Source organism: Pogona vitticeps, chromosome 6, assembly GCF_051106095.1.
Source record: "Pogona vitticeps strain Pit_001003342236 chromosome 6, PviZW2.1, whole genome shotgun sequence".
Lineage (NCBI taxonomy): Eukaryota > Metazoa > Chordata > Lepidosauria > Squamata > Agamidae > Pogona > Pogona vitticeps.
The window spans coordinates 1,405,681-1,429,272 of record NC_135788.1 but is presented as its reverse complement, the minus strand read 5'-3'; the positions used below and the strand labels follow the sequence as shown (position 1 = coordinate 1,429,272).

At 51.0% G+C, this 23,592-nt stretch overlaps 1 protein-coding gene across 5 annotated transcripts in view; it reads left to right on the top strand.

Moving 5' to 3' along the window:
• The first annotated feature begins 869 nt into the window (after positions 1-869).
• LOC110082544 (unconventional myosin-Ig) overlaps positions 870-23,592 on the top strand; it is a 52,843-nt gene continuing 30,120 nt past the window's right edge. For 2 of the 5 annotated variants that reach the window (XR_012088150.2, XR_012088151.2), the window contains exons 1-17: positions 871-1,164; positions 3,946-4,154; positions 4,899-4,992; positions 5,842-6,007; positions 7,315-7,368; positions 8,087-8,182; positions 10,675-10,791; positions 11,532-11,738; positions 12,800-12,945; positions 13,969-14,083; positions 15,138-15,308; positions 16,029-16,099; positions 16,859-16,933; positions 18,067-18,199; positions 18,551-18,717; positions 19,978-20,185; positions 21,810-22,033. Coding sequence is in view for 3 of the 5 variants with exons in the window: in XM_073002714.2 (XP_072858815.2) it covers positions 1,070-1,164; positions 3,946-4,154; positions 4,899-4,992; positions 5,842-6,007; positions 7,315-7,368; positions 8,087-8,182; positions 10,675-10,791; positions 11,532-11,738; positions 12,800-12,945; positions 13,969-14,083; positions 15,138-15,308; positions 16,029-16,099; positions 16,859-16,933; positions 18,067-18,199; positions 18,551-18,717; positions 19,978-20,185; positions 21,810-22,033; positions 22,807-22,951 (2,493 nt within the window). In the remaining 2 variants the exon portion in view is untranslated. Of the gene's footprint in view, positions 1,165-3,945; positions 4,155-4,898; positions 4,993-5,841; positions 6,008-7,314; positions 7,369-8,086; positions 8,183-10,674; positions 10,792-11,531; positions 11,739-12,799; positions 12,946-13,968; positions 14,084-15,137; positions 15,309-16,028; positions 16,100-16,858; positions 16,934-18,066; positions 18,200-18,550; positions 18,718-19,977; positions 20,186-21,809; positions 22,034-22,806; positions 22,952-23,592 lie in introns of all 5 variants that reach the window. The other 3 variants (XM_073002714.2, XM_073002716.2, XM_073002715.2) reach the window with 3 other exon arrangements.

Here is a 23,592-nt window from a genome sequence, read left to right as displayed (position 1 = left end):
CTCAGCCCCCAGAATCCTCCTGTGCTGCCTGAGGAATTCTGGAAGTTGTAGTCCAAAAAAGCAAATCAACACACCCATCTCTCCCTTCCTCCTCAATCAAGGATTTTGAAACGCTTTGCCGGACTGCTCAGACACAGGTGGGAGCATCTGATGCCAACGATAGTTGTCGAGAGACAGCCAAATATTTTTGGAAGCCAAACCAAACCCTGGAAAACCTACTTTTTGAACTACAACCTCCATAATCCTCAGTCAGGATGGCCGCTTTCTGGGACCTAGAGTGGTGGTGGGGAAATGTAAACTCTGATTTCCGAACTGCGTTTGCCTCTGAGCCATTTAGCTATGGTAACGAGAAATGTCTGTTAACAGAAGCCACTCTACCTTCCTAAGCCCTCTTCGGTTCTTTTAGATCTGCCCCGATGCCCTCTGGGTGGGCTCGGCTCTAAGGCCCATTATCCCCAACCCGGATAAGTCTAGTTTGTCAGCAATGGGAAATGTCACCCTGCAAGTCTGGTGGGTGCCAGAGTGGGAAACGGGGTGGAGGGGAAGGGGAGGTCTGGGGGCCCTTTGATACCCCAGGTGTCTTAGCCAACATCTCCCATTCTCCCCGACCACGGACTCCACGGGAGGATTCGTCAGCTCAAACCGCTGACAGTTCTTCAGTGGTGTTTTAACTTTTTAAAATTAAATGTTCCTCGGTGATGTTTTAACTTTTCCCTTCAAATGATTAAATCGAGCCACAGGGTGCGAAATGGGTGGATGGGTTTCAAGGGCGTTTTCCCCACCTCCGGGGTAAGGAGTGCAGTGATGACACCCCGTGAAGAACCGGAACCCAGAGCCGCTGAAGGGCGGCTGGTAACCACCAGCCCCCACCCTCCCGGCTCAGAAGCAACCTCAAGGCAGGAAGTCCTCCCCACCAGCCGCTCGCTTGGGGCGTTGAGTCATCCCCTTTCGCTTTGCTGGCGAGAGGGACAGCCGCCCCACGAAGCCGGTCCCTCTCTCTCTCTCTGTCTCTCGGGGGTCCCTCAAGGAGCTCCCGCCTGCGTGGCCGACCACCTCCAGGGACGGAGGCATGGCTGAGCAGGAGAGCTTGGAGTTCGGCAAAGCAGACTTTGTCCTTCTGGACCAGGTGACCATGGAGGACTTCATGGAGAACCTCAAACTCAGGTAACCCCTAGGAAGAGGGGGCACTGGCAGAGGGGGGGGGGGACACAGAGGCAAGGACGAGCCCCGCCAAGAGATGGCGTCTTTTCACGTCACCTGTGAGCAACGTGCGGCTCAGGATGCGGCGAGGAAGGGCTGCTAAGAAACAGGGAGAGCAGCCACGCCACCGAGCCGATGGTTGTCTTAAGAGACCGTCATCTGGTGGGGGAGAATTCGGGAAGTCCTGAGTGCAAAAAGGATTTTTTTCCCTCCAAGCTGTAGCATCTGTGCCAAGCGTTGGCCAAACCTTTGAAGGCCATCTAAACCAGTAGCTGGATTGCCACTTCCAGTGGCAGTGAGTTCCGCTGCTTAATTGGACTCTGTGTGGGGGGCGTCATGGCTTTTGCCTGTCATGACGTTTCTTCCCCTCCCCTTCATTTGGCTAACTCACCTGAAATTTAATACGGATACATATTCCATTCTGGGCACTAAACTATAAGAAAACTGGAAGGGGGTCCCGGGAGATTGGGGGGGGGCGCTACGGGCACGAAAAACCCATTCTTTAATGGAAGGTTGAAGGAACTCAACCGGGTCTATTTACCCTGGAAAAGAAATGGCCAGGGAGGACCTTATGGAGAACCTCAGCTTGGTAGCACCCCTCGAACCCCCAAACAGCTTATATGGCAAACCTTTATTCTCCAGTGCCCCATGAACTGCTATAGGGTGTGTGTGTGTGTGTGTGTGTGTGTGTGTGTTGCGTGTATGTTGATAAGGCGTAGAATCTCTCAGCCACCAGCCATGCTGATTGAGCTTTTCCAGGAGGCGTCGTTTCAAGCCCTCATCTGAAGGGGCAGGGGGAGGAAGAAGTGAATTATCATCTCTTTATTCACGCAATGTCAAAGCCATTTGATTTTCTCCTGTCGCTCTTCATTGCACATGGCCTGAGTGAACTTGCAGAGAACTAAAATAATTAAAACCACGACGAACACAACAGCAAAACCGCAACAGCCTGTGCCCACCTAGCAGAGGGCAAGCAAGTCAAAAAGGCGTTGGGAACCATTTTTGCACCTTCTCGGTTGCCACCACAGAGAAGACCCTGCCTCTGGCGCCAGCTCGCGGTGCCTCTGGGAAGGAGGGGCACCTCAAGGACGCGGCGGCCGAGGCTCAGGCGGGGTGGCGGGGAAGATGTCAGCCTCTTCCTGGAGGCCTGGAGAAGGAGGGGGTCAGGCAAGGACGGAGCCGCCCCTCTTTCATGCGCAGACCTGGCTGTTGTGGTTACGTTTCTTCCTCATCTCTGTTTGACGCACTGTGGGGAGTTTCCTGCCAGCCTTCCTCCGCTGACAGGAAGGTGCAAACATTTCTCAACCTTTAAAACGAGGAGATTCCCACCCGTAATGGAGAGAGGGGAGGGCCGTCTTGCTTGCTTCCTCTCACTTTTACAGGGGTTAAGGGCATGCTTTTACGGCAGACCAAAACTTTACCTGTTGTTGTTTAGTTGTTAAGTTGTGTCCGACTCTTCGTGACCCACAGACCAGAGCACGCCAGGCCCTCCTGTCTTCCGCTGCCTCCCAGAGTTGGGTCAAAGTCATGCTGGTGGCTTCGGTGACCCTGTCCAACCGTCTCGTCCTCTGTCGTCCCCTTCTCCTCTTGCCTTCACACTTTCCCAACATCAGGGTCTTTTCCAGGGAGTCTTCTCTTCTCATGAGATGGCCAAAGTATGGGAGCCTCAGCTTCAGAACCAAAACTTTGGGGAAAGTTAATTCCTGGATGCCATTTCCTCTGCTGGCCAGCCAGCCACACAGTCTTGAGTTCCTGACCCTCCCTTACTTCAGGCGATAAGGTCTATTTCCCCCATTCCTCCAAAACAGGGTCACTGCCAGTGAACCATGCCATGTTTGGGCCACAGTTAAGAAGTCGGTGGCATCCGATTCCAAGTCATTTGGGGGCCAAACTTTGCAGAAAGAGTGTTTGCGTGTGTGTGATGTCAAGGGGCAGAGATGTGGAGGGTGAGGGGCTTTGGTGCCAACTGATGGTGGGAGGGGGCATATGGGTAACCTATGTACATGGGCCCAGAAATTTTCTATAAGCCAGTTTACCCAGGGAATATTCATTTTACTGCTTTATTGATTGATCTTTGACTACCTGGGGCCCCTCCTCTGGATGACAGCCTTTCAGTTATTTGAAATGTCTTATCACCCCTCTCTCTCCTTTTCTCTAAACACGCCAAATTCCTTCAGTCTTTCCTAACAGGGCTTGGTTTCCAGCCCCCTGATCCCCCTTGTTGCCCATTACACACACACAAAACCCCCTTCACACCTGGCTAGTGTCGTGCACGCGAGGTGGGCACTCGGCCTTTTTAGACCACCTTGACTCCCAGACGCCCAACCTTCTCCCCACCCGGCACCCCCCACCTGGAGATCTGCCTTCCTGAGGAAAGGCCCAGAGAAAGACGGAACTTCCCTCAGACTTCAGCCAGCGCTCGGAGACCCGGCACTCGTCATTCAGGGAGCCCGTTCTGCTGATCCGGGCCCTTGCCCTCTGACCCCAAATCCACATTTTATGGGGTTTTCTTGAGGGCTGTAATTTACACTCGGGGATAAAGGCTGGCCCTGCTTCTCCCCAGGGGTTTTGGGCTGGTCAAGAGCTTTGTGGCCCCTTCAAGACGAAGACGTTTTATGCGGTGCAATCTTTCACAGATTCTGCCCCCACGTCTTTGGATCCAAAATAGGGACCATTCCCTCCACCCCTCCCCAACCTCTCTTGACCTCTCGACCTTAACTGCAGTTTCTTTGGGTTTCCCTCAAGGTTTGAGAAGGGGCGCATCTACACCTACATAGGAGAGGTGGTCGTCTCCGTGAACCCCTACAAGCAGATGGAGCTCTACGGGAAGGAGGTGATCGAGCAGTATCGGGGCCGGGAGCTTTACGAGAGGCCGCCCCACCTCTACGCCGTGGCCGACGCCGCCTACAAGGCCATGAAGCGCCGGGCGAAAGATACCTGCATCGTCATCTCAGGTAGAGGGGCCCGTCCGTGACCCCCTCGCTCTCGTTCACATGTTAATAGAATCCGGGAAAGTCCGATTTGGTATTCCCATAGGATGGCTTTTGCACGTCTTCTTAAAGTACTGTAACTTTCCATGTTTTCCCTTTGCGTAGTGCAATACACCATACCCATTCCAGAGAAGAATCATATTAGTAGATGCTTTTCATGTTTAGCAGAACAAGGGCTGTGTTCTACAATGTTGTAATCTTCTTTCCTTCCTTTCCTTTCCTTCCCTTTGTTCCTTCCTTCCTTTCCTTCCCTTCCCTTCCCTTCCCTTCGTTCCTTCATTCCTTCATTCCTTCATTCCTCTCCTCTCCTCTCTTCTCCTCTCTTCTCCTTCCTTCCCTTCCCTTCCCTTCCCTTCCCTTTCCTTCCTTCCTTCCTTCCTTCCTTCCTTCCTTCCTTCCTTCCTTCCTTCCTTCCTTCCACCTTTTAAGGTGGGTTTGAATTCACAAATCTAACCCATCTTTTGCAGTTTGAAATGGTATGGTCACCCTGAACACAATCTGCTGGCCCCATAGTTTGGGCTACTGTGCTGCCCTCTTGCTGCCCTCTAGATGTGGGGCTGGACTGAATTCCCCCACATTTCCATGAGCTTGAGGATAATAGAATCTGTAGTCTAATACAGTAATCCGGAAGGCAGCAAGGTGAGGACTCCCTGACATTCAGGGAAACTCACTTGGCTTGCCTTCCCTTTGTCTGGATCCGCCTTCCAGGTGAAAGTGGGGCTGGCAAGACGGAGGCGAGCAAGTACATCATGCAATATATCGCGGCCATCACAAACCCTTCGCAGAGGGCCGAGGTGGAAAGGTAGGTGGCTGAGTGAGAACAGGCTGGCTTTTCAAAACAGAGGCACCCATCCATAATGGGCAGGCCCCGCAGCTGGCAGCCAGGGTGAACTCCTTGGCATGGAACCTCGCTCGCCTGTGGAGGAGGTCTGGTGACTCAGATTCCGAGGGGACGGCAAACAGCTCCGGGTTTTAGTGCAAACTTTAAAGCCTCTGTCCAAGGTGCTGAACCATTTCCCCAACCGATGTTGTTTCACTGGCCCTGGGGAGCCAAAGCCGTCCTCTTCTACTTCCACATCTAAAACGTATGGATCTTGGACCATCGGACGTGATCTGGTGATCATAATTCGCCGGAGCTGCTGGACGGTTGGGGGCTGAGACCTATCGGAGGCTGACGGCCTGGCTAAGTTGGCCTTTGCCATGCTCTATGGGGGGGCAGTTCTCCTCACCCCTGACAGTTTAAAGTGCTTAACGATTTAAGACTTCGATGCATGTCGGAATCCAATTATCCATCCCATCTATTTCTCTCAATCCATGGTGTTAGACCTTGCAACACCAAGGGAGACCAGAAAGGCGACTATGAGGGATCGTGGTTCATCGATGGGCACCCCCAGGTTTCCAGAATTAAAATGCCAGCTGAGATACATAGGTCAGAGTCCGTCCTTCCTTCCTTCCTTACGTTTAGAACAAGGGTATAGACCAAACTCTTTAAAGCTGCTCTTAATACCCGGATCCCTAGCATCTTGTCAATAACCACTTTTTAAATAACCCATTCTAGATTTCTATAGAGTTATTAATATGTATGGGTATAAATATTGCCTGCTCCATTGCCGTATGGACCCACGTCTGTGTCTCTCTGTGTCCCCCTCAGGGTGAAGAATGTTTTGCTCAAATCCAACTGTGTCCTGGAGGCCTTCGGCAATGCCAAAACCAACCGCAACGACAACTCCAGCCGATTTGGCAAGTACATGGACATCAACTTTGACTTCAAAGGGGAGCCCACTGGGGGCCACATCAACAACTACCTCCTGGAGAAGGTATTGAGGGGGGGCAGATGGGGAGGCAGATTTTCTCTACACCCCCTGATAACATCCCCATCGTTCCTGTATTGCCCCACAGGAGATTAAGCCAGGTGTATCTGAAATTGAGAGGCAGGGTGTGTTAATATAGGGTATTCGTGTCTGAAATTATGCTCGTCAAATTGCATAGTAATAACGTCATGAATCTGTGCTATCTGAACCACGCAGAGGTTATTTTACTTTGCACAACTTGCAAGCAAGGAAGGCTCACTTGAAAAGGCAATAATGTTGGGCAAAGTTGAAGGCAACAGGAAAAGAAGAAGACCCAGCCGGAAAGGGACTGACTCGATAAAGGAAACCATGCCCTTAAGTTTGCAACACCAGCTGTTAATGGCAGGGCGTTTCGGAGGCCATTATTTAATTGGGTTGTCATAATCAGGAAGTGACTATGTAGCACACAACAACAACAACAACAACAACAACAACAACAACAACAACAACAACAACAACAACAACAACAACAACAACAACAGAACACCTTAGTATTTTAGAGCTGGGGGAAAGGTTTCAGGTCATCTAATCCTGGTGTTCATGGACCGCCGTTCCCAGAAACCTTCACCAATTGCTGTGCTGGCCGGGGTTTCTGGGAGTTGCAGTCCAAGAACACCCGGGGACCCCAGTTGGAGAACCACCGCTCTAATCCAGTTCTCTGCTCAAGGCAGAAAGTATGCAAAGGCTCAACTAATCTCCATGCACCCTAACCCTTTGCACCTCACAAGGCCGGTCCGCAAAACTTCACACTGAGCGTATTCTCAAAGGCTTTCATGGCCGGGATCTGAGGGTTGTTGTGGGTTTTTCAGGCTCTTTCGCCGTGTTCCCCACAGCCAACCACCAGCACACGGCCAAAGAGCCCGAAAAACCCACAACAACCTTCAAACTGAGCCTTTCTGTTGAGCAGTGGCTAAGTAATCAAGGAATCTCCCCAGTGCTGGTAGTGCCCGAATCGCTTAAGAACGGTGTTGAGTCAAAGCAAGGTGACTCTCGCGTGGCCTTTCTGCTCCTGCCATGCCAGATCCCAACACCCAAAGCAAGGTTTCAAAGCAGGACATCCTTTCTGCTGGCTTGTGTTCCTCAACAGCTGAGATTTAGAGGCATCATCCTTGGTATGAACTCGACCCAGTGAATGTTCCCCTTGGACCACCTTTCTGTCCTCTCCGAACAAGAGTCTTGTGTGACTAGAAAGCCCACACACTCTGGGTCATACCGTATAGGTAGGGGCAGAATCAGAAAAGTTACTTTCGGCTCCCTTTCTCGTTCCCTTGCAGTCTCGCATCCTCAAGCAGCAGCCAGGAGAAAGGAACTTCCATGCCTTCTATCAGGTGAGCGGACTTTCCAGAAAAAAGGGGTGGGTGGGAAACCTAGCATCCCTTCAAGTCCTTCCTGGGATGGTCCCTCCTTATTCTTGCTTTCCTGGGTTAGTTCCAGAGCGGCTCGGGCGCCATACCTGGAGTCAGCCAAAAATCCATCTTGATGACAAAGGTGGAGCCCTCCCTCTTCTTCCAAACCCCAAATTCATGGCGTATTGTAGAAATTATGGGCACCAGGATTTAGAGTGGTTGTATATATTTTTTTTCTGAGCTACAGTTCCCTAAATGGCTCCCTGGGGAATTCTGGGAGTTGCAGTCCAAAGACCTGGGCCCCCATCTTCACCTGTCTAGTACAAACCACGTCAAGGCATGCAATACCAAAAGACAGCTGAGTTACTCTGGTTCCTGAAACTGGAAATCCCACAAGCCCCTCTCCCCGGACATGCAAACAAAACAATAGCAATTGCAAATGAACCTAGTACCATAGAGAGCCCTCCTGTGTTCATGAGGTCTAGTAACTTACTATACTTTAAAAAAACAGACACACACAGTATAGCTGAATTTCCAGACTGGTACCAGATTTAACATTGTAGTCATACTAGAAAACTGACAGCAATCTCGCAAGTTCGCTAAGAACTGGCAGCCCTTCCTTCCGCCTCTTGCGCCATGTATCATGATTTCCTTCCAGAGATGTTATTTTTTCAGGTGTACAAATCTTTGTTTCTCATAGTTACTGCTGGGAGCCACGGATGCGTTACTGGACTCTATGCATCTCAGCAGAGATCCTGCAGACTACCAGTTTACCAGGGAAGGTACCAACAGCAACGTAAGCTTCAGGCAGAGGAAGAAGAAAAAAATGCACCCTTTAAAAAGAAGGTTTTTAAAAAATAATGTTAACTAGAGATGGGAGTGAACCACTCAAATGGCGTTTTGATTCATGGTTCATCAAGGTTGATGAACCACGAGCCACGAATTTCCCTGCGCTGAAGCAACAAACCGTGAATCGGTTGGTCAGGTCCAAAAAGCTGACAACCCCCCCTCCAATCAACTGTTTGGCAGGCCATAGACAGGCAGGGCAAGCCTGGCTGCCCAAAGGGAAGCCCCCCCCTCCCCGGCCATCCGGGTTTCCCTTCTGGCAGCCTAGCCTTCCCTCTCTGCCTATGCCCCCAAGGAACAGTTGATCTGCAGGGGCACAGGCAAAGAAGGAATCCGCTACGAATGGACAAATACAAAACAATTATATTCACCCCTTCGTATTCATTGGGTTCTCTTGAACTGACGTATACAAAGGGACGAATATCCGACAAATCAGCAAGATTCGACAAATATTGCAATTCGTTTTTATATTCGTTCCCCATGTCTACCTGTAGAGATAACTAACTACTCTTTTGGCCTTGGAACGATACCTTTCAAAGAGTAGTTCCCTGCCCAGTTTTGCTTTCTTCCAGTTAGACTGAGTTTTGTGCAGCTCGCAATGAAGATAGGAAGTCAAAATGGAGGCCTTGGTGCCTCAGAGGGGAGTCACGGAGAGTGTTCATCCTCTTGGAACCCTAAATCTCTTTTTTATTTTTACGAGTTGCACAAACCCATTGCTTCTGAGTAGCCTTCCGCAGAACCTTCTAGAAGGTTCAAAGTGGATTTTCTGAGGGAGAGACCAAGGATTCCGTTCCGATTTCATTCAGACGCTGTCGGTGGGCTATGCTTCAGGAATCTGCAACGGTTCTCTGAAATGTCTTTTGCGTGTATAATTCTGACCCTAGAAATTCTAGTGTGTCGGAGGGACAGAGCACACAGGAATGTAAAAGTCTGGGGCCACCGCATTTCAAGGTCAATATGAGTGCCAGTAATGACACCATGTGTCCATTGGTAGAACTTTCTCCCTCCCTGGGATGGGTCGAACCCTTTTTTAGTTCAGAATCCATGTATTGCGGGTTTTCCTAGTTAATTGCTAAGGATGGGGAAGACGAAAGACCGTGAGGGCCTCTCGAGATGAGAACCTGAAACCGGGATTCCTTAAGAGGAAAAGTCTGGTTTCTAATTCTGACAGGAGCTTGCAACGTCCAGCTAGCTTGATTTTGTTTTGTTGAGGGCCAACTGGGAGATAGCGCAGCTTTGATTTGAGATCTTATGTCCCGGGAATGTAGAACTGAAAGATTTGTGTGCCTGGAGGGATAACATTAAAAGAAGAAGAAACACGTTTTCCCCTTGTGTTGTTAGTCGCCGCTCTTGCAGTCCCCCAAACGACCACTTGGGGGCACTGGTGTTTCATTCCCAGATCCAAAGCGCTGAATTCCCAACTGATCAGACAGAAGTGGAATTTCTAGCAGCACAAATGCTTTTTCCTCCAAAAAGCAGCGGTCGCTGGCTGGTTTTGCCCACCAAGGGCCCTGGAAAACCCTCTGTGGGAGAGTTCTCCGTTATAAACAGGACCGGTGGCTTGTTGGCCCAGCTCTGGAGGGCTCCAGCCGAAGGGGCTGGTTGCATTTTTAAAATATCTTGGTGGCATAGGATATACAGTATGGGTGGAGACTGGCCCGGGGGGAGGAACACATCCAAACCTCGATGTGTGCAGCAGGCTTCTCTACATTTCAGGGTTCACGCAGCTGCAGCTAGGGTAGGCAGCCGATTGGCACACACTTTCTTCTATGACCATGGAATGTCTACTATTCGGATGTCTAATAAGCCTCCAGAATAAACTGGCTTTTGAAAACTACAATTCCCAGAAGCCTCTATCCACCATGGGTAGCGTGGTGGGGAGATAACAGGAGCTGCTGGACCCCAGAAAGCATTCTTGCAGAGTTTTGAATTTTTGGTTCGATTCCTCTAGAATTCACAGAGCAGAATAGCTTCAAGTTTCCCTGAGAGCAGTCCACCCCTTTCCTCCTTAACTGGCACTTACAGTCTCAATGACTCACTCTGAGAAAGAATGAAAGGTTTCATTGCTTACGATTGAGCAGATCAAACAGCAAACTGACTAACACGCCTACTTTCAAAAACAGACCTCAAAAAAGAGAGGGGGAAAGAGTTAAACAGAGGCAGGGCTCTCTCTGAAATCAGAGGCAGGAAAGGAACGACAGGTTACTGCTGGATAGATGGACAGCCACCCCAGAAAATTCCCTCCCCAACCAAATATACTACAGGCAGCATGCAAGCTTGCAAAAACTCCAACCATTCCTCCAGTATCTGGCTTGATGTCTTGGCTCTGGAGCGGCTGTTTTCAGCCAAATACTGATGAGTATTTTATCTCACCTTCTCTCTCCCCCCCCCCTGCTTTCCCCCTCTCCATTTCCCCTCCTGCCCCCTCCCTGTCCCCTTCAGTCCATAGGTGGCGACAAAGCCAACTTCCAAGTGGTGGCAGATGCCATGAGAGTGGTTGGTTTTACTCCCGAAGAGATGGGCTCCGTGTACAAGATCTTGGCTGCCGTCTTGCACTTGGTAAATGCGGAGGTTCTCGGCTGGTCCCAAAGCCACCCCAAGGGGCCCGATCTTTGCAGGGCAGGCAACCGTGGGCTCAAGGGACAGGAAGCCAGATTTCGGCTGATTATCAGGAAAAGTTTCCTATCTGTTAGAGCAGTGCAACCATGGGACCCATGACCTCACGGGGAGGTGGTGAGCGCTCCAACGCTGGAGGCGTTCAAGAGAAAACTGGACTGCCCTCTGTCAGACCTGCTTTGACCTGGATCCTTTGACAAGCATAAATGGCCAGTCGAATTTTGGCCATAACATCTCTGTGGAGAGGGTGTGTGTAAGATTATGCATCTCTCGGTCTTCTTTTGAGCCCTGTTTGGGATTATGAACTCTCGTAGTCCCTTGGCTGGGTGTGTCTTTCTGCCCCCAAGAGCTGAGGTTTCGTAGGAAGAAAGGGACCAACTGGAAAATGGTTGGTGGCGATTTGACCCTGACCTGGAGGCCTTTGAAAGATAATAGACTTCAGACACTGGAGTCTGGGAAAAGTTACTTTTCTGGAGCACAGCTTCCGTCGCTCCCCAGCCTGTATGCCTCCAAGGCGTGGTGGGTGCCTGAATCTGGGATTTGCTGTCCTTGAAAGTTTACTCCTTCAAAATGTACTCTTGGGGCCCAAGGAAGCCGACTGGGGTTGTGAAGGCCATCTTTCCTCTTGGCGTTGTGTGGATGGTATTTTAACTGCTGCTTTTCTCCCATTGTGGGTTCCGCAGGGCAACCTGCGCTTTGTCACCAACGAAGACGCTATCGGGATAGAGAATGAGGAGCTGGTTTCCTGCCTGGCCGAGCTGACCTCGACCGAGCCGGAGAGCCTCCTGCGAGCGTTCCTGTACCGGACGGTAGCCGCCGGGGGCGGAGAGGTCATCCAAAAGGGCCACAGCACCAACGAGGCCAGTTATGCGAGGGACGCCTGTGCCAAGGTAACCACGGCAAAGGGCCGGCGTAGGCAGCGTTGAGAGCGTAGCGGGTTTGTGTCATGGCTTCCGTGGGAGAATGATGAAAACGGTGCCACGCGTCTTGCATGGGTGAGCAAAGCAGGTCTCGATGTCCGGAGGAAAAGAGACGAAACAGCCCTGGGCCGTTTGAATCTCTGCCTATAGGTTTGATGGTTTTTAAATCATTGATCATGTATTCTGCCCCAAGATCTTAGGATATAGGCTAGAATATGTCAGGGGTGGAGGGTGGGGGAATCCCATCTGCCCTTTTTAAAATCTACCCAACACTTTGGAATTGGTATCATTGCTATGAGATATAAAGGGAATTATCCCAAATCCACAGGTGGGCAAGACCTTCTCGTTGATAATGACTATGCATCAGGAAATCACACCCTGCTTGCCTCTTTCCTAATACAACGATCAGCACACACACCCTGCAAGTATGAATGAGGGTGTCATATTGAAAATGCATGGGGGGGGGGAAAATGTTCTTAGTCTGAAAAAAATCTTAAATGAGCCTGTCCAGGCATGAAGATCCTCAGGAGAGGCCTTTCTCATGACCTTCACAGGTACGTTTGGTGGGGACACGGGAGAGGGGCCTTCTCGGTGGCTGCTCCCCGACTCTGGAACTCCCTCCCACTGGAGGCCAGCCTGGCCCCATCTTGGCTCTCCTTCTGCAAGCAGAAAAAAGACCTTTCTCTTCAAGCCAGCTTTCCTTTAATGACTGGTGGTCTGAGAGGGATTTTAATTGGATTGTTGTTTTAAATATATTTTAATACTGATTTTCTTTACTATTTTTAATATAATACCTGTTTAATTCTTTTGTGTATTTATTTATTTATTTATTATATTTTATTTATATCCCACCTATCTGGTCAGTTAAGACCACTCTTATTGTTTTTAGCTTTTGAATATTGTCTTTTTAATGATGTGAGTCGCCTTGGGTCCCCTTTGGGGAGAAGGGATAGAAATAAATTAAAATTAAATCAATCAATCTTCGAAGTAACTTCAAAGTAACTTAGCTCTCCCGGCCCCTTCATCTGCAGGCCATCTATGAGCGGCTTTTCTGCTGGATCGTGGCGCGAATCAACCGCGTCATTGAGGTGAAGAACTACGATGCCCGCATCCACGGCAAGAATACCGTGATCGGGGTCCTGGACATCTATGGGTTTGAGATCTTTGACAATAACAGGTAGGAGTAGATTTTAACTAAATGTTGGGAGACCCCGCATGAGGGTAGGAGCTGCTTTACCATGGGAGGCGGGCGGGGTGGGTGAGCATCTTTCACGGCTGGTTTCTAAGCAGATCCTGGATGGTGCCATAGCATCATGTGTCATAGATCCAAAAGTGAAACAGGCTGCTTCTGTGCCCCTCTCACATAGCCTTAAAGCACTCTCGGAGCAGTTTACAATTTAATTACACAGGCTACCTTTTGCTGACCCCTCCTGTGAGCCGGGCACTCCGTTTCTTGACCTCAGAAGGACAGAACGGCTGAGTCGACCTCAAGCCAGTTCAGGATCGAACTCAGGTTGTGAGCAGAGTTTTGGGCGCAATACTGCAGTTTTAACCACGGTGTTGGGGGTGGACCGGATGGCTCGAGAGCTCCCTTTCTCCGTGGTGTTAATTGATTGATGCCCTGCCTTTCTCCTTGAAAAGGACCACAGGTGGCTTACAATAATTAAAAGACGATCAAGTTGAAAACCACGAGTATGTAACGGTGGTTAACATCATTAAGAGACAATGTTTAAAAACTACAAGCAATTAACAAGCAGGCATCTTATATCATTAATAGGCAATATTAAGGCAAAGATCAATAAGCATACTTGTTTTTTTAAGAGAAGTGGAAAAGACAAAAACGGAAAACACAGGGAGTACTAAAATCCAGTCAAAGCAGTGATACAGAGCAATCTCTCTGAGGATCACACACAGGTAGCTGGTTATTGAAGGAAGCCTTGACTGGAGAGAAAGGTCTTGGCCTGCTTGAGGAAGGACAGCAAAGACGGGGCCAGCTGGGCCTCCAGTGGGAGGGAGTTCCACAGTCTTTAAATCCCCAGGGATCACAATGTGTGGCTTTCCCTCCTGGCCAGCTCATTGGCTGGCGTTGCTTAAGGGGTCTTCCTTCCTCTGGTGGAAGAGGGCCACGGAGGGCCTCTTTTGACCTGGGATAGAATGGCTGGCTGGATCCTGACCCTTGCCGCGTGCCCCACCTTTGCAGCTTCGAGCAGTTCTGCATCAACTACTGCAACGAGAAGCTGCAACAGCTGTTCATCGAGCTGATCCTGCAACAGGAGCAGGAGGAGTACCAGCGGGAGGGCATCGAGTGGCAGCACGTGAGTCGCCCGGCTGGGAGAGCAGGGAAACGGGCGGTCAGAGCATCTCCAGGAGGAGCCGAGGCACGGAGGGCTACGCTCACTCCGAGGGTCGTGAAGCCAATGATAAAAGGGCCATCAGAGCCAGAATGAAAGGGGCAGAAACGGGGGCTTTGGCCCAGAGGCCTGCCATTGAGAGGGTGCAAAAATTCGCTTGGGGAAGCGAATTTTGGACAGACTGGCCCGCGGATCCTCCCCATGGGTATTTTGCTCCCTGCACCCTGGGTGGAAGGAAGCGGGAAGCGGGAGGGGCTGAGTCTGCAACCCCTGGGGCTGTGACACGCCCAGGCCCAGATGTTCCTCCCCTGTCCTCCCTCCTCCCTCCTGGGTCACAGATGCCCCAGAGGCCAGATCATGCCTGGGGGGGGCATGAGCCAGGCTGTGGGTGGTCTTGGCTGGGGAAGCCCTAGCGGGAGCAGGAGTCCAGAGGCTCCCCTTCCATACAGGTGGCTTCTCCACCTGCTCTCTGAGGTGCTGGGAGGGGGCTTCTTTCCTTGGCGCCTCCTTGGGTGCAGGAGTCAGCCCGGACAGCGCGCAGGTTCTGTGGTTCCAGCCCTCTGGGAAACAGCGCAGCCGGACATTCCAGGGAAAATCATGCTGCCCGGTTTCAGGAGCCATCTTTGAAAAGGGCAGGCTGCAGCACCCTGGATTCCATTGCCCACGTGGCCACGCTTTGGGGATTTGGGCCACAGTCATCCTCCCCACCCACCCCCCTGCCATTTATTTTCCGAACTCCACTCCAGCCCCACCAAAGCCAGCCACCTGTACTTTCTGCCTGGCTACTTCTGAGGATGGAGGATCAGAACCCATTCCACGTGGCTGCTTCACAAAAGCGCTGGGGGGGGGTTCTCTCCCTCGGCTTCCCCCTGCAGCCCTGCCCGCCACATCCAGCGCCCCCTGCCCAGGCCAGACCCCTGCGTCACCTTTCCTGGGGGGTTCTTCTGACCGGAGGTGGACATCCCTCCCCCTCCATGGTCCTCCTGCCCTCTCACCCCTCTGCCTCTCTCCCTGGCAGATTGACTACTTCAACAACCAAATCATTGTGGACCTGGTGGAGCAGCCCCACAAAGGCATCGTGGCCATCCTGGACGAGGCGTGCCTGACGGTGGGAAACGTCACCGACGCCCTCTTCTTAGAGTCCATGAATGCCCGGCTCAGCAAGCACCCTCACTATGCCAGCAGGAAGGTAGGCAGGGCAGGGCGCCCACCCACCCCCTCTGTGTGTGGTAAGGGCCTTTGGCACCCATGCCTGCAATGTGGAGGGGGCTTCCCCTCTTCTTGACAAACCGCCTGGGTGAGGAAGGCTTGGGCTGTTTCCTTTTAAAGGGAAGCATGAGCAGAACGTGGCCGTGTTGCTGGGGATCCTGGGCTTTGTAGTTGTCCAAAACAGGGTTTCCCAGCTCCAAGCAGAAGCCGTCCCCCACACCTGCCCGTTCGGGCCAATGTGGAACTGCAGGAAGATTTTCTAAGTTGTGGGTCAAGCACCACGTTTGCATGTTAGTAGCCAAGACGGAAGTGTATATTTTAGCACAAGAATTCCTCAAATCTGTACGTTGCAAAATAACTCCTCCCTGCCCAGGTTTGGTTTTGTGATTGGTCACAAGGAGGTGAACATGGGCTTCATTTGCATGTGAAACTTTTAAGAAGTTTTTAAGCCTCCTTGAGTGTTCTTTTTTTTCTAATGGATTTTTAAAAGACAGCTAAAGGTGGTTGGCAATGGCATCGTCTCTGGAGGGGAAAGGTTTCATCCCTTTTTAGTTTCAAAGCTGGTGTGGGATATTCTTGGCATGCGTAGATGCACCAGGGCCTACCTCAGGAATGGCCTCCTTGTTGTGAGAGTGCATTTTGTGAACAGAAATGCTGTTGAAACATCAGCCTCTTCATGTTTTCCCTTGTGTGTTTCCAGCTCAACCCTACGGATAAGTCCATGGAGTTTGGACGGGATTTCCGGATCAAGCACTACGCAGGAGACGTGACGTGAGTCTCTGCTGCCGGCCGCACGGTTCGATGACCGCGTTCCTCCTTTGTTGGTGGGTGGCGGGAGGCTCGCGGCTCTGATTTCATTGGGGGGGGGACCGTGAATGTCTCTTTCCCCAGAGGAAAGATTCATGGGCCCAGACGCCAGGACACCAAGCAGAGCCTATAGGAAACTGTGAATCCCCCACACAAAGGGGGCCAGAGGCTGTTGAGCATGCCTTGAGCATCCGTGGGCATATTCCCAGCTGTCAGTGGAGCAGGCCTGGTTTCTCATGATTCAGCCACTCCAGGAAGTCTTGGGGGGAAGTCACAAGAAAGAGGTTTCCTGTTTGCATTACACACACAGAGAGAGAGAGAGACAGAGACAGAGACAGACACACACCTCTATGGCTTTCTTGTTCCCTTGCACATTTCAAGGACTCGTGAAGCCTCTCTCTAACTGTGTTATGTGTCCTCAGGTCACATCCTATGGGGATGCTTAGAGGGTTTTCAAGGCGTAGACGATATTTTAGGAGCCGTGTTACCAGTATCATCCCACTGCCCCCCCACTTCCAAATGAGTTTCCAAGCAAGCAGGGTTCTGAACCCCAAACCCTGGAGTCCTACTCCATCGCCCGCTGGACCTCACTGAGTCTCTTTCGACTGGACTAAATGCCAAGGGGGACCTTTACCTTTACCTACCCCACTCCCTGTGGGTGTGGATGACACAGGCAGGAGAGGATCAGTCTCTTTGCATCTGTCTTTTTGGTTTTTTTTAAAGGTATTCTGTGGAAGGCTTTCTGGACAAGAACAAAGACACCCTTTTCCAAGACTTCAAGCGACTGATGTATAACAGGTAGCCCGGCCTGAGCTGATGGGTTTGGGGGGATACGGATTTTGCCAAGGTTCCCCGGAGGGCCTTTGCCAAAGTTGCACCATGAATTATAAACTCCCAGAAGCTTGTTTCTATCACAAATTTCACTTTTATTGGGGACTAGAAATATTGGTGGCCCCAGGCCTGAATAACAGCCATGTTCATTGGGGAGAGGATCCTTGAACTCATAGTCTAGAACTGTTACAGTGGTACCTCGCTAAACGATGACCCTGCTAAACGACTAATCCACATAACAATGACTTTTTGAGATCGCTGTAGCGATTCGCAAAACAGTCATCCCAATGGGGGATTTTCGCTGGACGTCAAATAGGTCCGTGCTTCGCGAACCGTTTGTTCGCAAGACAACGATTTTTTCCAATGATAATTAGCTTCGCAAAATGGCTGTCCTGTGTTTTCCGGACCCATGCTTCGCAGGGCAGCCATTTTTACAGCTGATCGGCGCTCGCAGAATGGCTTGCCTATGGGCGATCTTCGCTGGACGACGAGGTATTTTTCCCCATTGGAACGCATTAAACCGGGTTTCAATGCATTCCAAATGGGAAAGGGTTTTCGCATGATGACAATTTTGCTAAACAGCGATTTTCACGGGATGGATTATCGTTGTCATGTGGGGTACCACTGTATTTCTCTGAACATCAGTTTGTATCTGTCCCAAGTCCACATCCTCGTGTCTAATCTCTAGCAGGGAGAGCAGGGGAGAGGGAATGCTGGCTGGGGGATTCTGGAAGTCGTAGTCCACACATTTACAGACTCAGGGTCCCATCCTTGTCCTCTGGTGGCCATGGCTCTCCCGATTTCTTCCATTGCTTGTTCTCGACGCTTTTTGCTGGAGATGCTGCTGATGGTAGAATGGGGGGACATTCCTCACGCACAGCAGATGCTCTTTCGCCGAGATTCAAGTACCTGGACGATGGGGCTCTCGATGCTTCCTAGGGAGTTGGCCGGGCTCCCACCCCAAAGTTTTGTCCCACAGCACACTCACTTTGGGGCTCAGCACGAGGCAGGGATCGAAGGGGCGAGAGAGTCCTCGCGTGGGCACATCCCTCTGGGGCCTGCTCTCACTCCCTCCCTCCCTTTCTCTGGTCTCCTCCCAGCACAGACCCTGTCCTGCAAGAGATGTGGCCCGAAGGCCAGCAGAGCATCACGGAGGTGACCAAACGGCCTCTGACAGCCGCCACCCTTTTCAAAAACTCCATTGTGGCCCTGGTGGAGAATCTGGCTTCCAAGGTAACGATGTGGTGGCCACCGCGGTCTGGCTCGGGAGGTCTTTATCGTCATGGGTTGGCAATGACACAGAGCCTGCCTCCCATCAGGAAACGGTTAAGCTGTTTCATTGATAAGGACTGTATTTCAACGGCCATGGGCGCTCTCGGGTTCTTCTGCCTCCGTGGTCAAAACAATACCTTGAGGGACGGGAGGTGCAAGGCCCTTTTGCTCACTGCAGGGGGGCTTTGGCGGCTTCACCTCAGACAGCCAGATCTTTGGGGCCGGCTCTTGATGGAGGAAGCGGCCCTCCTCTGAAATTCGCCCACCTGACCCCTTGATTCCTCCCGCCCCCCTTTTCTTGTTCTGCAACAGGAGCCGTATTACGTCCGATGCATCAAGCCCAACGAACAGAAGTCGCCTTCGCTGTTTGATGAGGAGCGCTGTCGGCACCAGGTGGCTTACCTGGGCTTGCTGGAGAACGTCCGCGTCCGAAGGGCGGGTTTTGCCTACAGGCAGCCTTATGACCGCTTCCTGCTCCGGTAGGCCTGGTTCTGCCTGCCCCCCCCCCCCAGTCTTTCCCTGCACACCCATCGCAAAAAGAATCCAGATACTGTATTCGCGAAGGCTTTCATGGCCAAGATCTAATGGTTGTTGTGGGTTTTTCGGGCTCTTTGGCCGTGTTCTGAAGGTTGTTCTTCCTAATGTTTCGCCTGTCTCTGTGGCCGGCATCTTCAGAGGACAGCATCCAGAGCACAGAGTCCTGTCCTCTGAAGATGCCGGCCACAGAGACTGTCAAAACATCAGGAAGGACAACCTTCAGAACACAGCCAAAGAGCCCGAAAAACCTACAATAACCAATCCAGATACTGCACCAATACACGATATGTTTCCTGGGACTAAAATTCTATGGGATCACACAAGCTTCAGGGTTCTTTAGGACCGTTCACTAGACCAGGGGGTCCAGAAAGTGTGGGAAAAGAGTGTTCGAAATAGGGAAGTCCAAAAATGCGGCCATGGGGTTGTCTGTCACTAATTTGAATAAATTCTGGGGCCCTGCCTTTCTTCCTCCGGCTCCTTGGAGGAAGACACGCACCTGTTTTGCTAATAATATTGCAGAGTTTTGAATTTCTCCAGCTGAGCAGCAGAAGTGCAGGAATCCATACAGCAGAATAGCTGTAACTTCTCCAGAGTAGTCCACCCCTCCTCCCTTTTTTTTATCATCTGGTACTTACAGTCTCAATAACTCTGAGACATCAGTAGGAGAAAGGAAAAAAAGGTTTCATGACTTAACAATAGAACAGATCAAACAGCAGACTGACAAACAGGACCGCTTTCAGCGACAGACTTTAGCAGGCTCCTGACCGCGAACAAACCATGGGGGGGGGAAGTGGGGACAGCCAGAGCCGAGAGGGTCTCAGCATTCAGTGGGAGGGAAGGAATGATGGGTTTAGTGCTGGAAAGATTGACCGTCAAAGATCGACAACCCAGAAAGGTTTCTCCCAGCCAAACCTACTGAAGGCTGCCTGCAGGGTTGCAAAAACTCCAACAGATACAATGTTTGGGAACTCAGAATTGTGCATGCCTATGTGGAATTTTATCTTCTTTAAAAACAAAACTCGCTTCCAGAGAGGGCTGAGAGAAGAGCCAAAACATTCCTTGTGGGCATCACGCCCGCCTTCTCTCTTCCCAGATAAGTGCCACTTTGGAAAACCATGCACTTTGGAAGAACAAGAAGAGCCACGTTTAAATGGCTGCCGTGGTCTCGAGGGACCTTCTGACTGGCTTCCTTCCTGCTTTAGGTATAAGATGACCTCGGAGTACACGTGGCCCAATCACCTCATGGCCACGGACCGGGAGGCCACAGAGACCCTGATCTCACAGCACGGCTTCCAAGAGGACGTTGCCTACGGGCGTACGAAGATCTTCATCCGCACCCCTCGGACGCTCTTCCTGTTGGAACAGGAGCGGGCTCAGTTGATCCCCATGTTGGTGTTGCTGTTGCAGAAGGTACCCGGAGATTGTGTGCCTGTGTGTGTGTGAGAGAGGGAAACTGTGGTTGGGTGTGGGTGTGAGAGAAGAACGGAGAAAGAAAACAGGGATGGCAAATGATAGCTATCAAGAATGGAGACACCTCAAAGAAAGAGAGGGTGGGACAGCTGTGAATTTCTGGGTCAAAATAAGGTAGCTGAGGATGTGTAATAATTAACAGCCTTCCTCAACCGGATGGCTTCCAATGGTTTTGGTCTACAATACCCATCAATCTCATGATAGATGATCTTTGAGGAGGTGAACATAGTTCCATGCAGTGTAGTTGTTTCAGATGCACAAGGTTCAGTCTGTAATCTCTTAAGGTCAAAGGTGGAATCAATTAGCAAGGGACTGAAAAGATTCAGAAATCATAAGTAATTAGTTAAGTAAGGATTTGAAAAATAAGTTGCTGGATTCCTCATTATCTCCAGTTCTGGCCATCCTGGCGTGATGAGATGCCACCATGACTAGTTTTCAAGTCTTGCAATGTTTCTTGCCTCCAGCGTGAGAGTGAGACTAGAGGCACTTCCCCCCCCCTCCCATCAGCCTCTCCAAATTTCTCTGTAAAAATGGGGTACTTTCTGTTTGGAAAGCAGTGCACACACACCACACACATGTCACAAAGGGAGGCTGGCTGATTGTGCAAAAAATCATGCCATGTTGTTCATCAAGAGCAACAGAAAATGTCTCAAGTTTTGCAAGCAAGGAGAATAATTTTGCAGTCTCTCAACCTTGCATGTGAGATGGAGGCTAGCAAAGATTTATATTCCTAGTTACAAGTAACTGAGTCATGTGATCAAATGGGTATTTAGTCTACTGTCAGGGCCAATAGAGGGACTGGTTAGTTTGCTCTTTCTGACAGTGATCACACAACATAATTGCTGAAGTGAACCAAGTCAGTGAACCACAGTGTTCCTACCCACATCTTTATGGTCCCTATCAGGGGCTTCTACTATTTTGATGTGAGCAGGATTGCTGTGGGTTTGGTCTGTTGCTAGCATGTATATCTACTGGGAATAGACCAAAAGTGAGCCTTTGGCCAATGTAGTGGCTTAATAAAGCAGCTACTTCAGTATATTGGCAAATCAGTCACTTCCTCAGCTCCATGGAGGGGCAGAGGAAGTGAGGAACATTTTTTTTAAAAAAGTGTTCATTTGACAGCAAATGTTTGCTGCAATATTTGTGTGTTCAGAGTGCAAGACACATAATAATGAGCTCAAGCTACAGGAAGCCAGAATTAGGCTGAGTATAAGGAAAAACCTAAGAGTTAGAGCAGTACAACAATGGAACCCTTGACCTTGGGAGGTGGTGAGTGCTCCAATCCTGGAGAGAGAAAATTGGACCACCCACCTATCCTATCTGCCTTGACTTGGATTCCTTCCTTGATCAGGGGGTTTCACTCGATGGCCTTAAAGGCCCCTTCCCACTCCATAATTCTAGGATTCTATGCATCACATTAAATGGAACACTCTCTCTTGGAAGCGTTTCTTTGCTTTGTTTTTCCAGGTCCATTCGAGAGCATGCCCAATTTGGCTGCAGGAGGGGGAAGCAATGGGGCTCTGGGGTTTTGCTGGCCAAGATCTGACTCATCTGTCTGCCCTAGGTCTGGAGAGGGGCTTTGGCCCGCAAGCGCTGTCGCTACCTGCGGGCCGTCTACACCATCATGGCTTACTACAAGCGCCACAAGGTGAAGGCCTACCTGCGGGAGCTCGTGCAGCGCTTCCAAGGGGTGCGAAGCATGCCCGACTATGGCAAGAAGGTAGAGTGGCCAGAGCCACCGACTGTGCTGGCCGACTTCCAGAAGACCAGCATGCGCATCTTCCGCAGGTATGCAGCAGGAGGCAGGGTGGGGCACAGATGACACTTCCCCACCTTGAGTCAACCAGGTGTTCTTGGACTGCAACTCCCAGACGTCTTCGCCACGAGTTGGGGTTTCTGGGAGTTGCAGTTCAAGAACACCTGGGTGACCCAAGGCTTGGAACCACGAGTGTAGTGGATAGAGTCACCGACTAGAACTCAGAAGGGCTGAGTTCAAATCTCTGCTCACCCATGGAAACTCACGTGTGGAACCCCTCTTTACAAATATCTCGCGTACTTCGAAAGCCCGAATAGGCTCGCTCTAAGTTGGTTCCAATGGGGGCGGCACATACAGGACATAGATCCATGGCCAGGCGTCTCCCTGAGGAGGGGCCAGGTGAGATCCCCCCAGAGGGAGCATGGGCGGCTGGTGATCCCCCATGCCACTGGCATGGCCGTGGACCAGCTGCGCGGTGGTCCCAGAGTGCCACCAGACGTGGCAAACCACTTCTGAGCCCTTCATACCTAAAAAGCCATGGAAAAGTCCCCTTGCGTTGGAACAGCGCCTAAGAATGATTCTTCCCGCTCACTGTGAGTGGCTGGGAAGTTCTGGGGGGTTGTCGTTCCCCAAGCAATTTTTCTAAGCTCTGTCTCGGAAGCCCACCTTCCGGCTCCTCCTTTCAGTGCTATCGAGCACCCCCCCCCCCAACGGAGCTTTGCGGGCAGCCCCTCTCTCCTCAGGTGCGTCTGGAATAGGTGTCGCTGGGAGAGCCCAATAGAGCTTCTCCCGGATTCTCCTGCAGGTGGAGGGCCCAGCTGATCGTCAAGAACATCCCTCCCTCCGAGATGGACCAGATCCAAGCCAAGGTGGCCGCCCTCAGCGCCTTGCAAGGCCTACGGAAAGAGTGGGGTTGCTGCAGACCCTGGGAGCGGAACTACTTGCTCTCGGTAAGCATTCAGCGGCCCGGGAAGGTTGAGACTTGTTTCTCGCCTACCGAGTGGCCCTCCTTTGTCAGTCGGCCCTGATCCTGAGGATTTCTCCTCCAGGGGGAGTTGCCACCCTGAAATGAAGCAGGCAGAAAATAGAAAGAAAGAACGAAAAAACAAAGCAAAATGTGGTGTTTTTATACCACCCCCTAGTGCTTAAGGCTCTCCTTGGGCCAGTGAGCCAGGTACTCAATTTACCAACGTCAGAAGGATGGAAGGCTGAGTGAACCTCGAGCCAGTTATGTGGGATCGAGCCTGCGGGGTGAGAAAATTTTTCGCTGCAGTACTGCAGTTGAACCACTGCGCCGTGAGGCAAGCTTCATGCACCCCATAACCCATAACCACTTCATCGGGGGCACCAGGAACAGCTCCCCACGTCTTACCTTCTTAACCAGCCAGATGACATGCTGGGATAGAACGCCTTCCATAAAGTTGGCGTTCAAGAAGAGGCCATTTTGACAGCCACAGGAGGTGCGGGAAGGCGGTTTTCTCCCTCACTAAACTCTCCTAAAATAATTGTTAAACTTTTTTTTTCTAAAATGGAAATGAATGGAAGTTTCCTTCCAGTGGGGTTTATTTTTTTTTAAAAACCTGCCATTTTT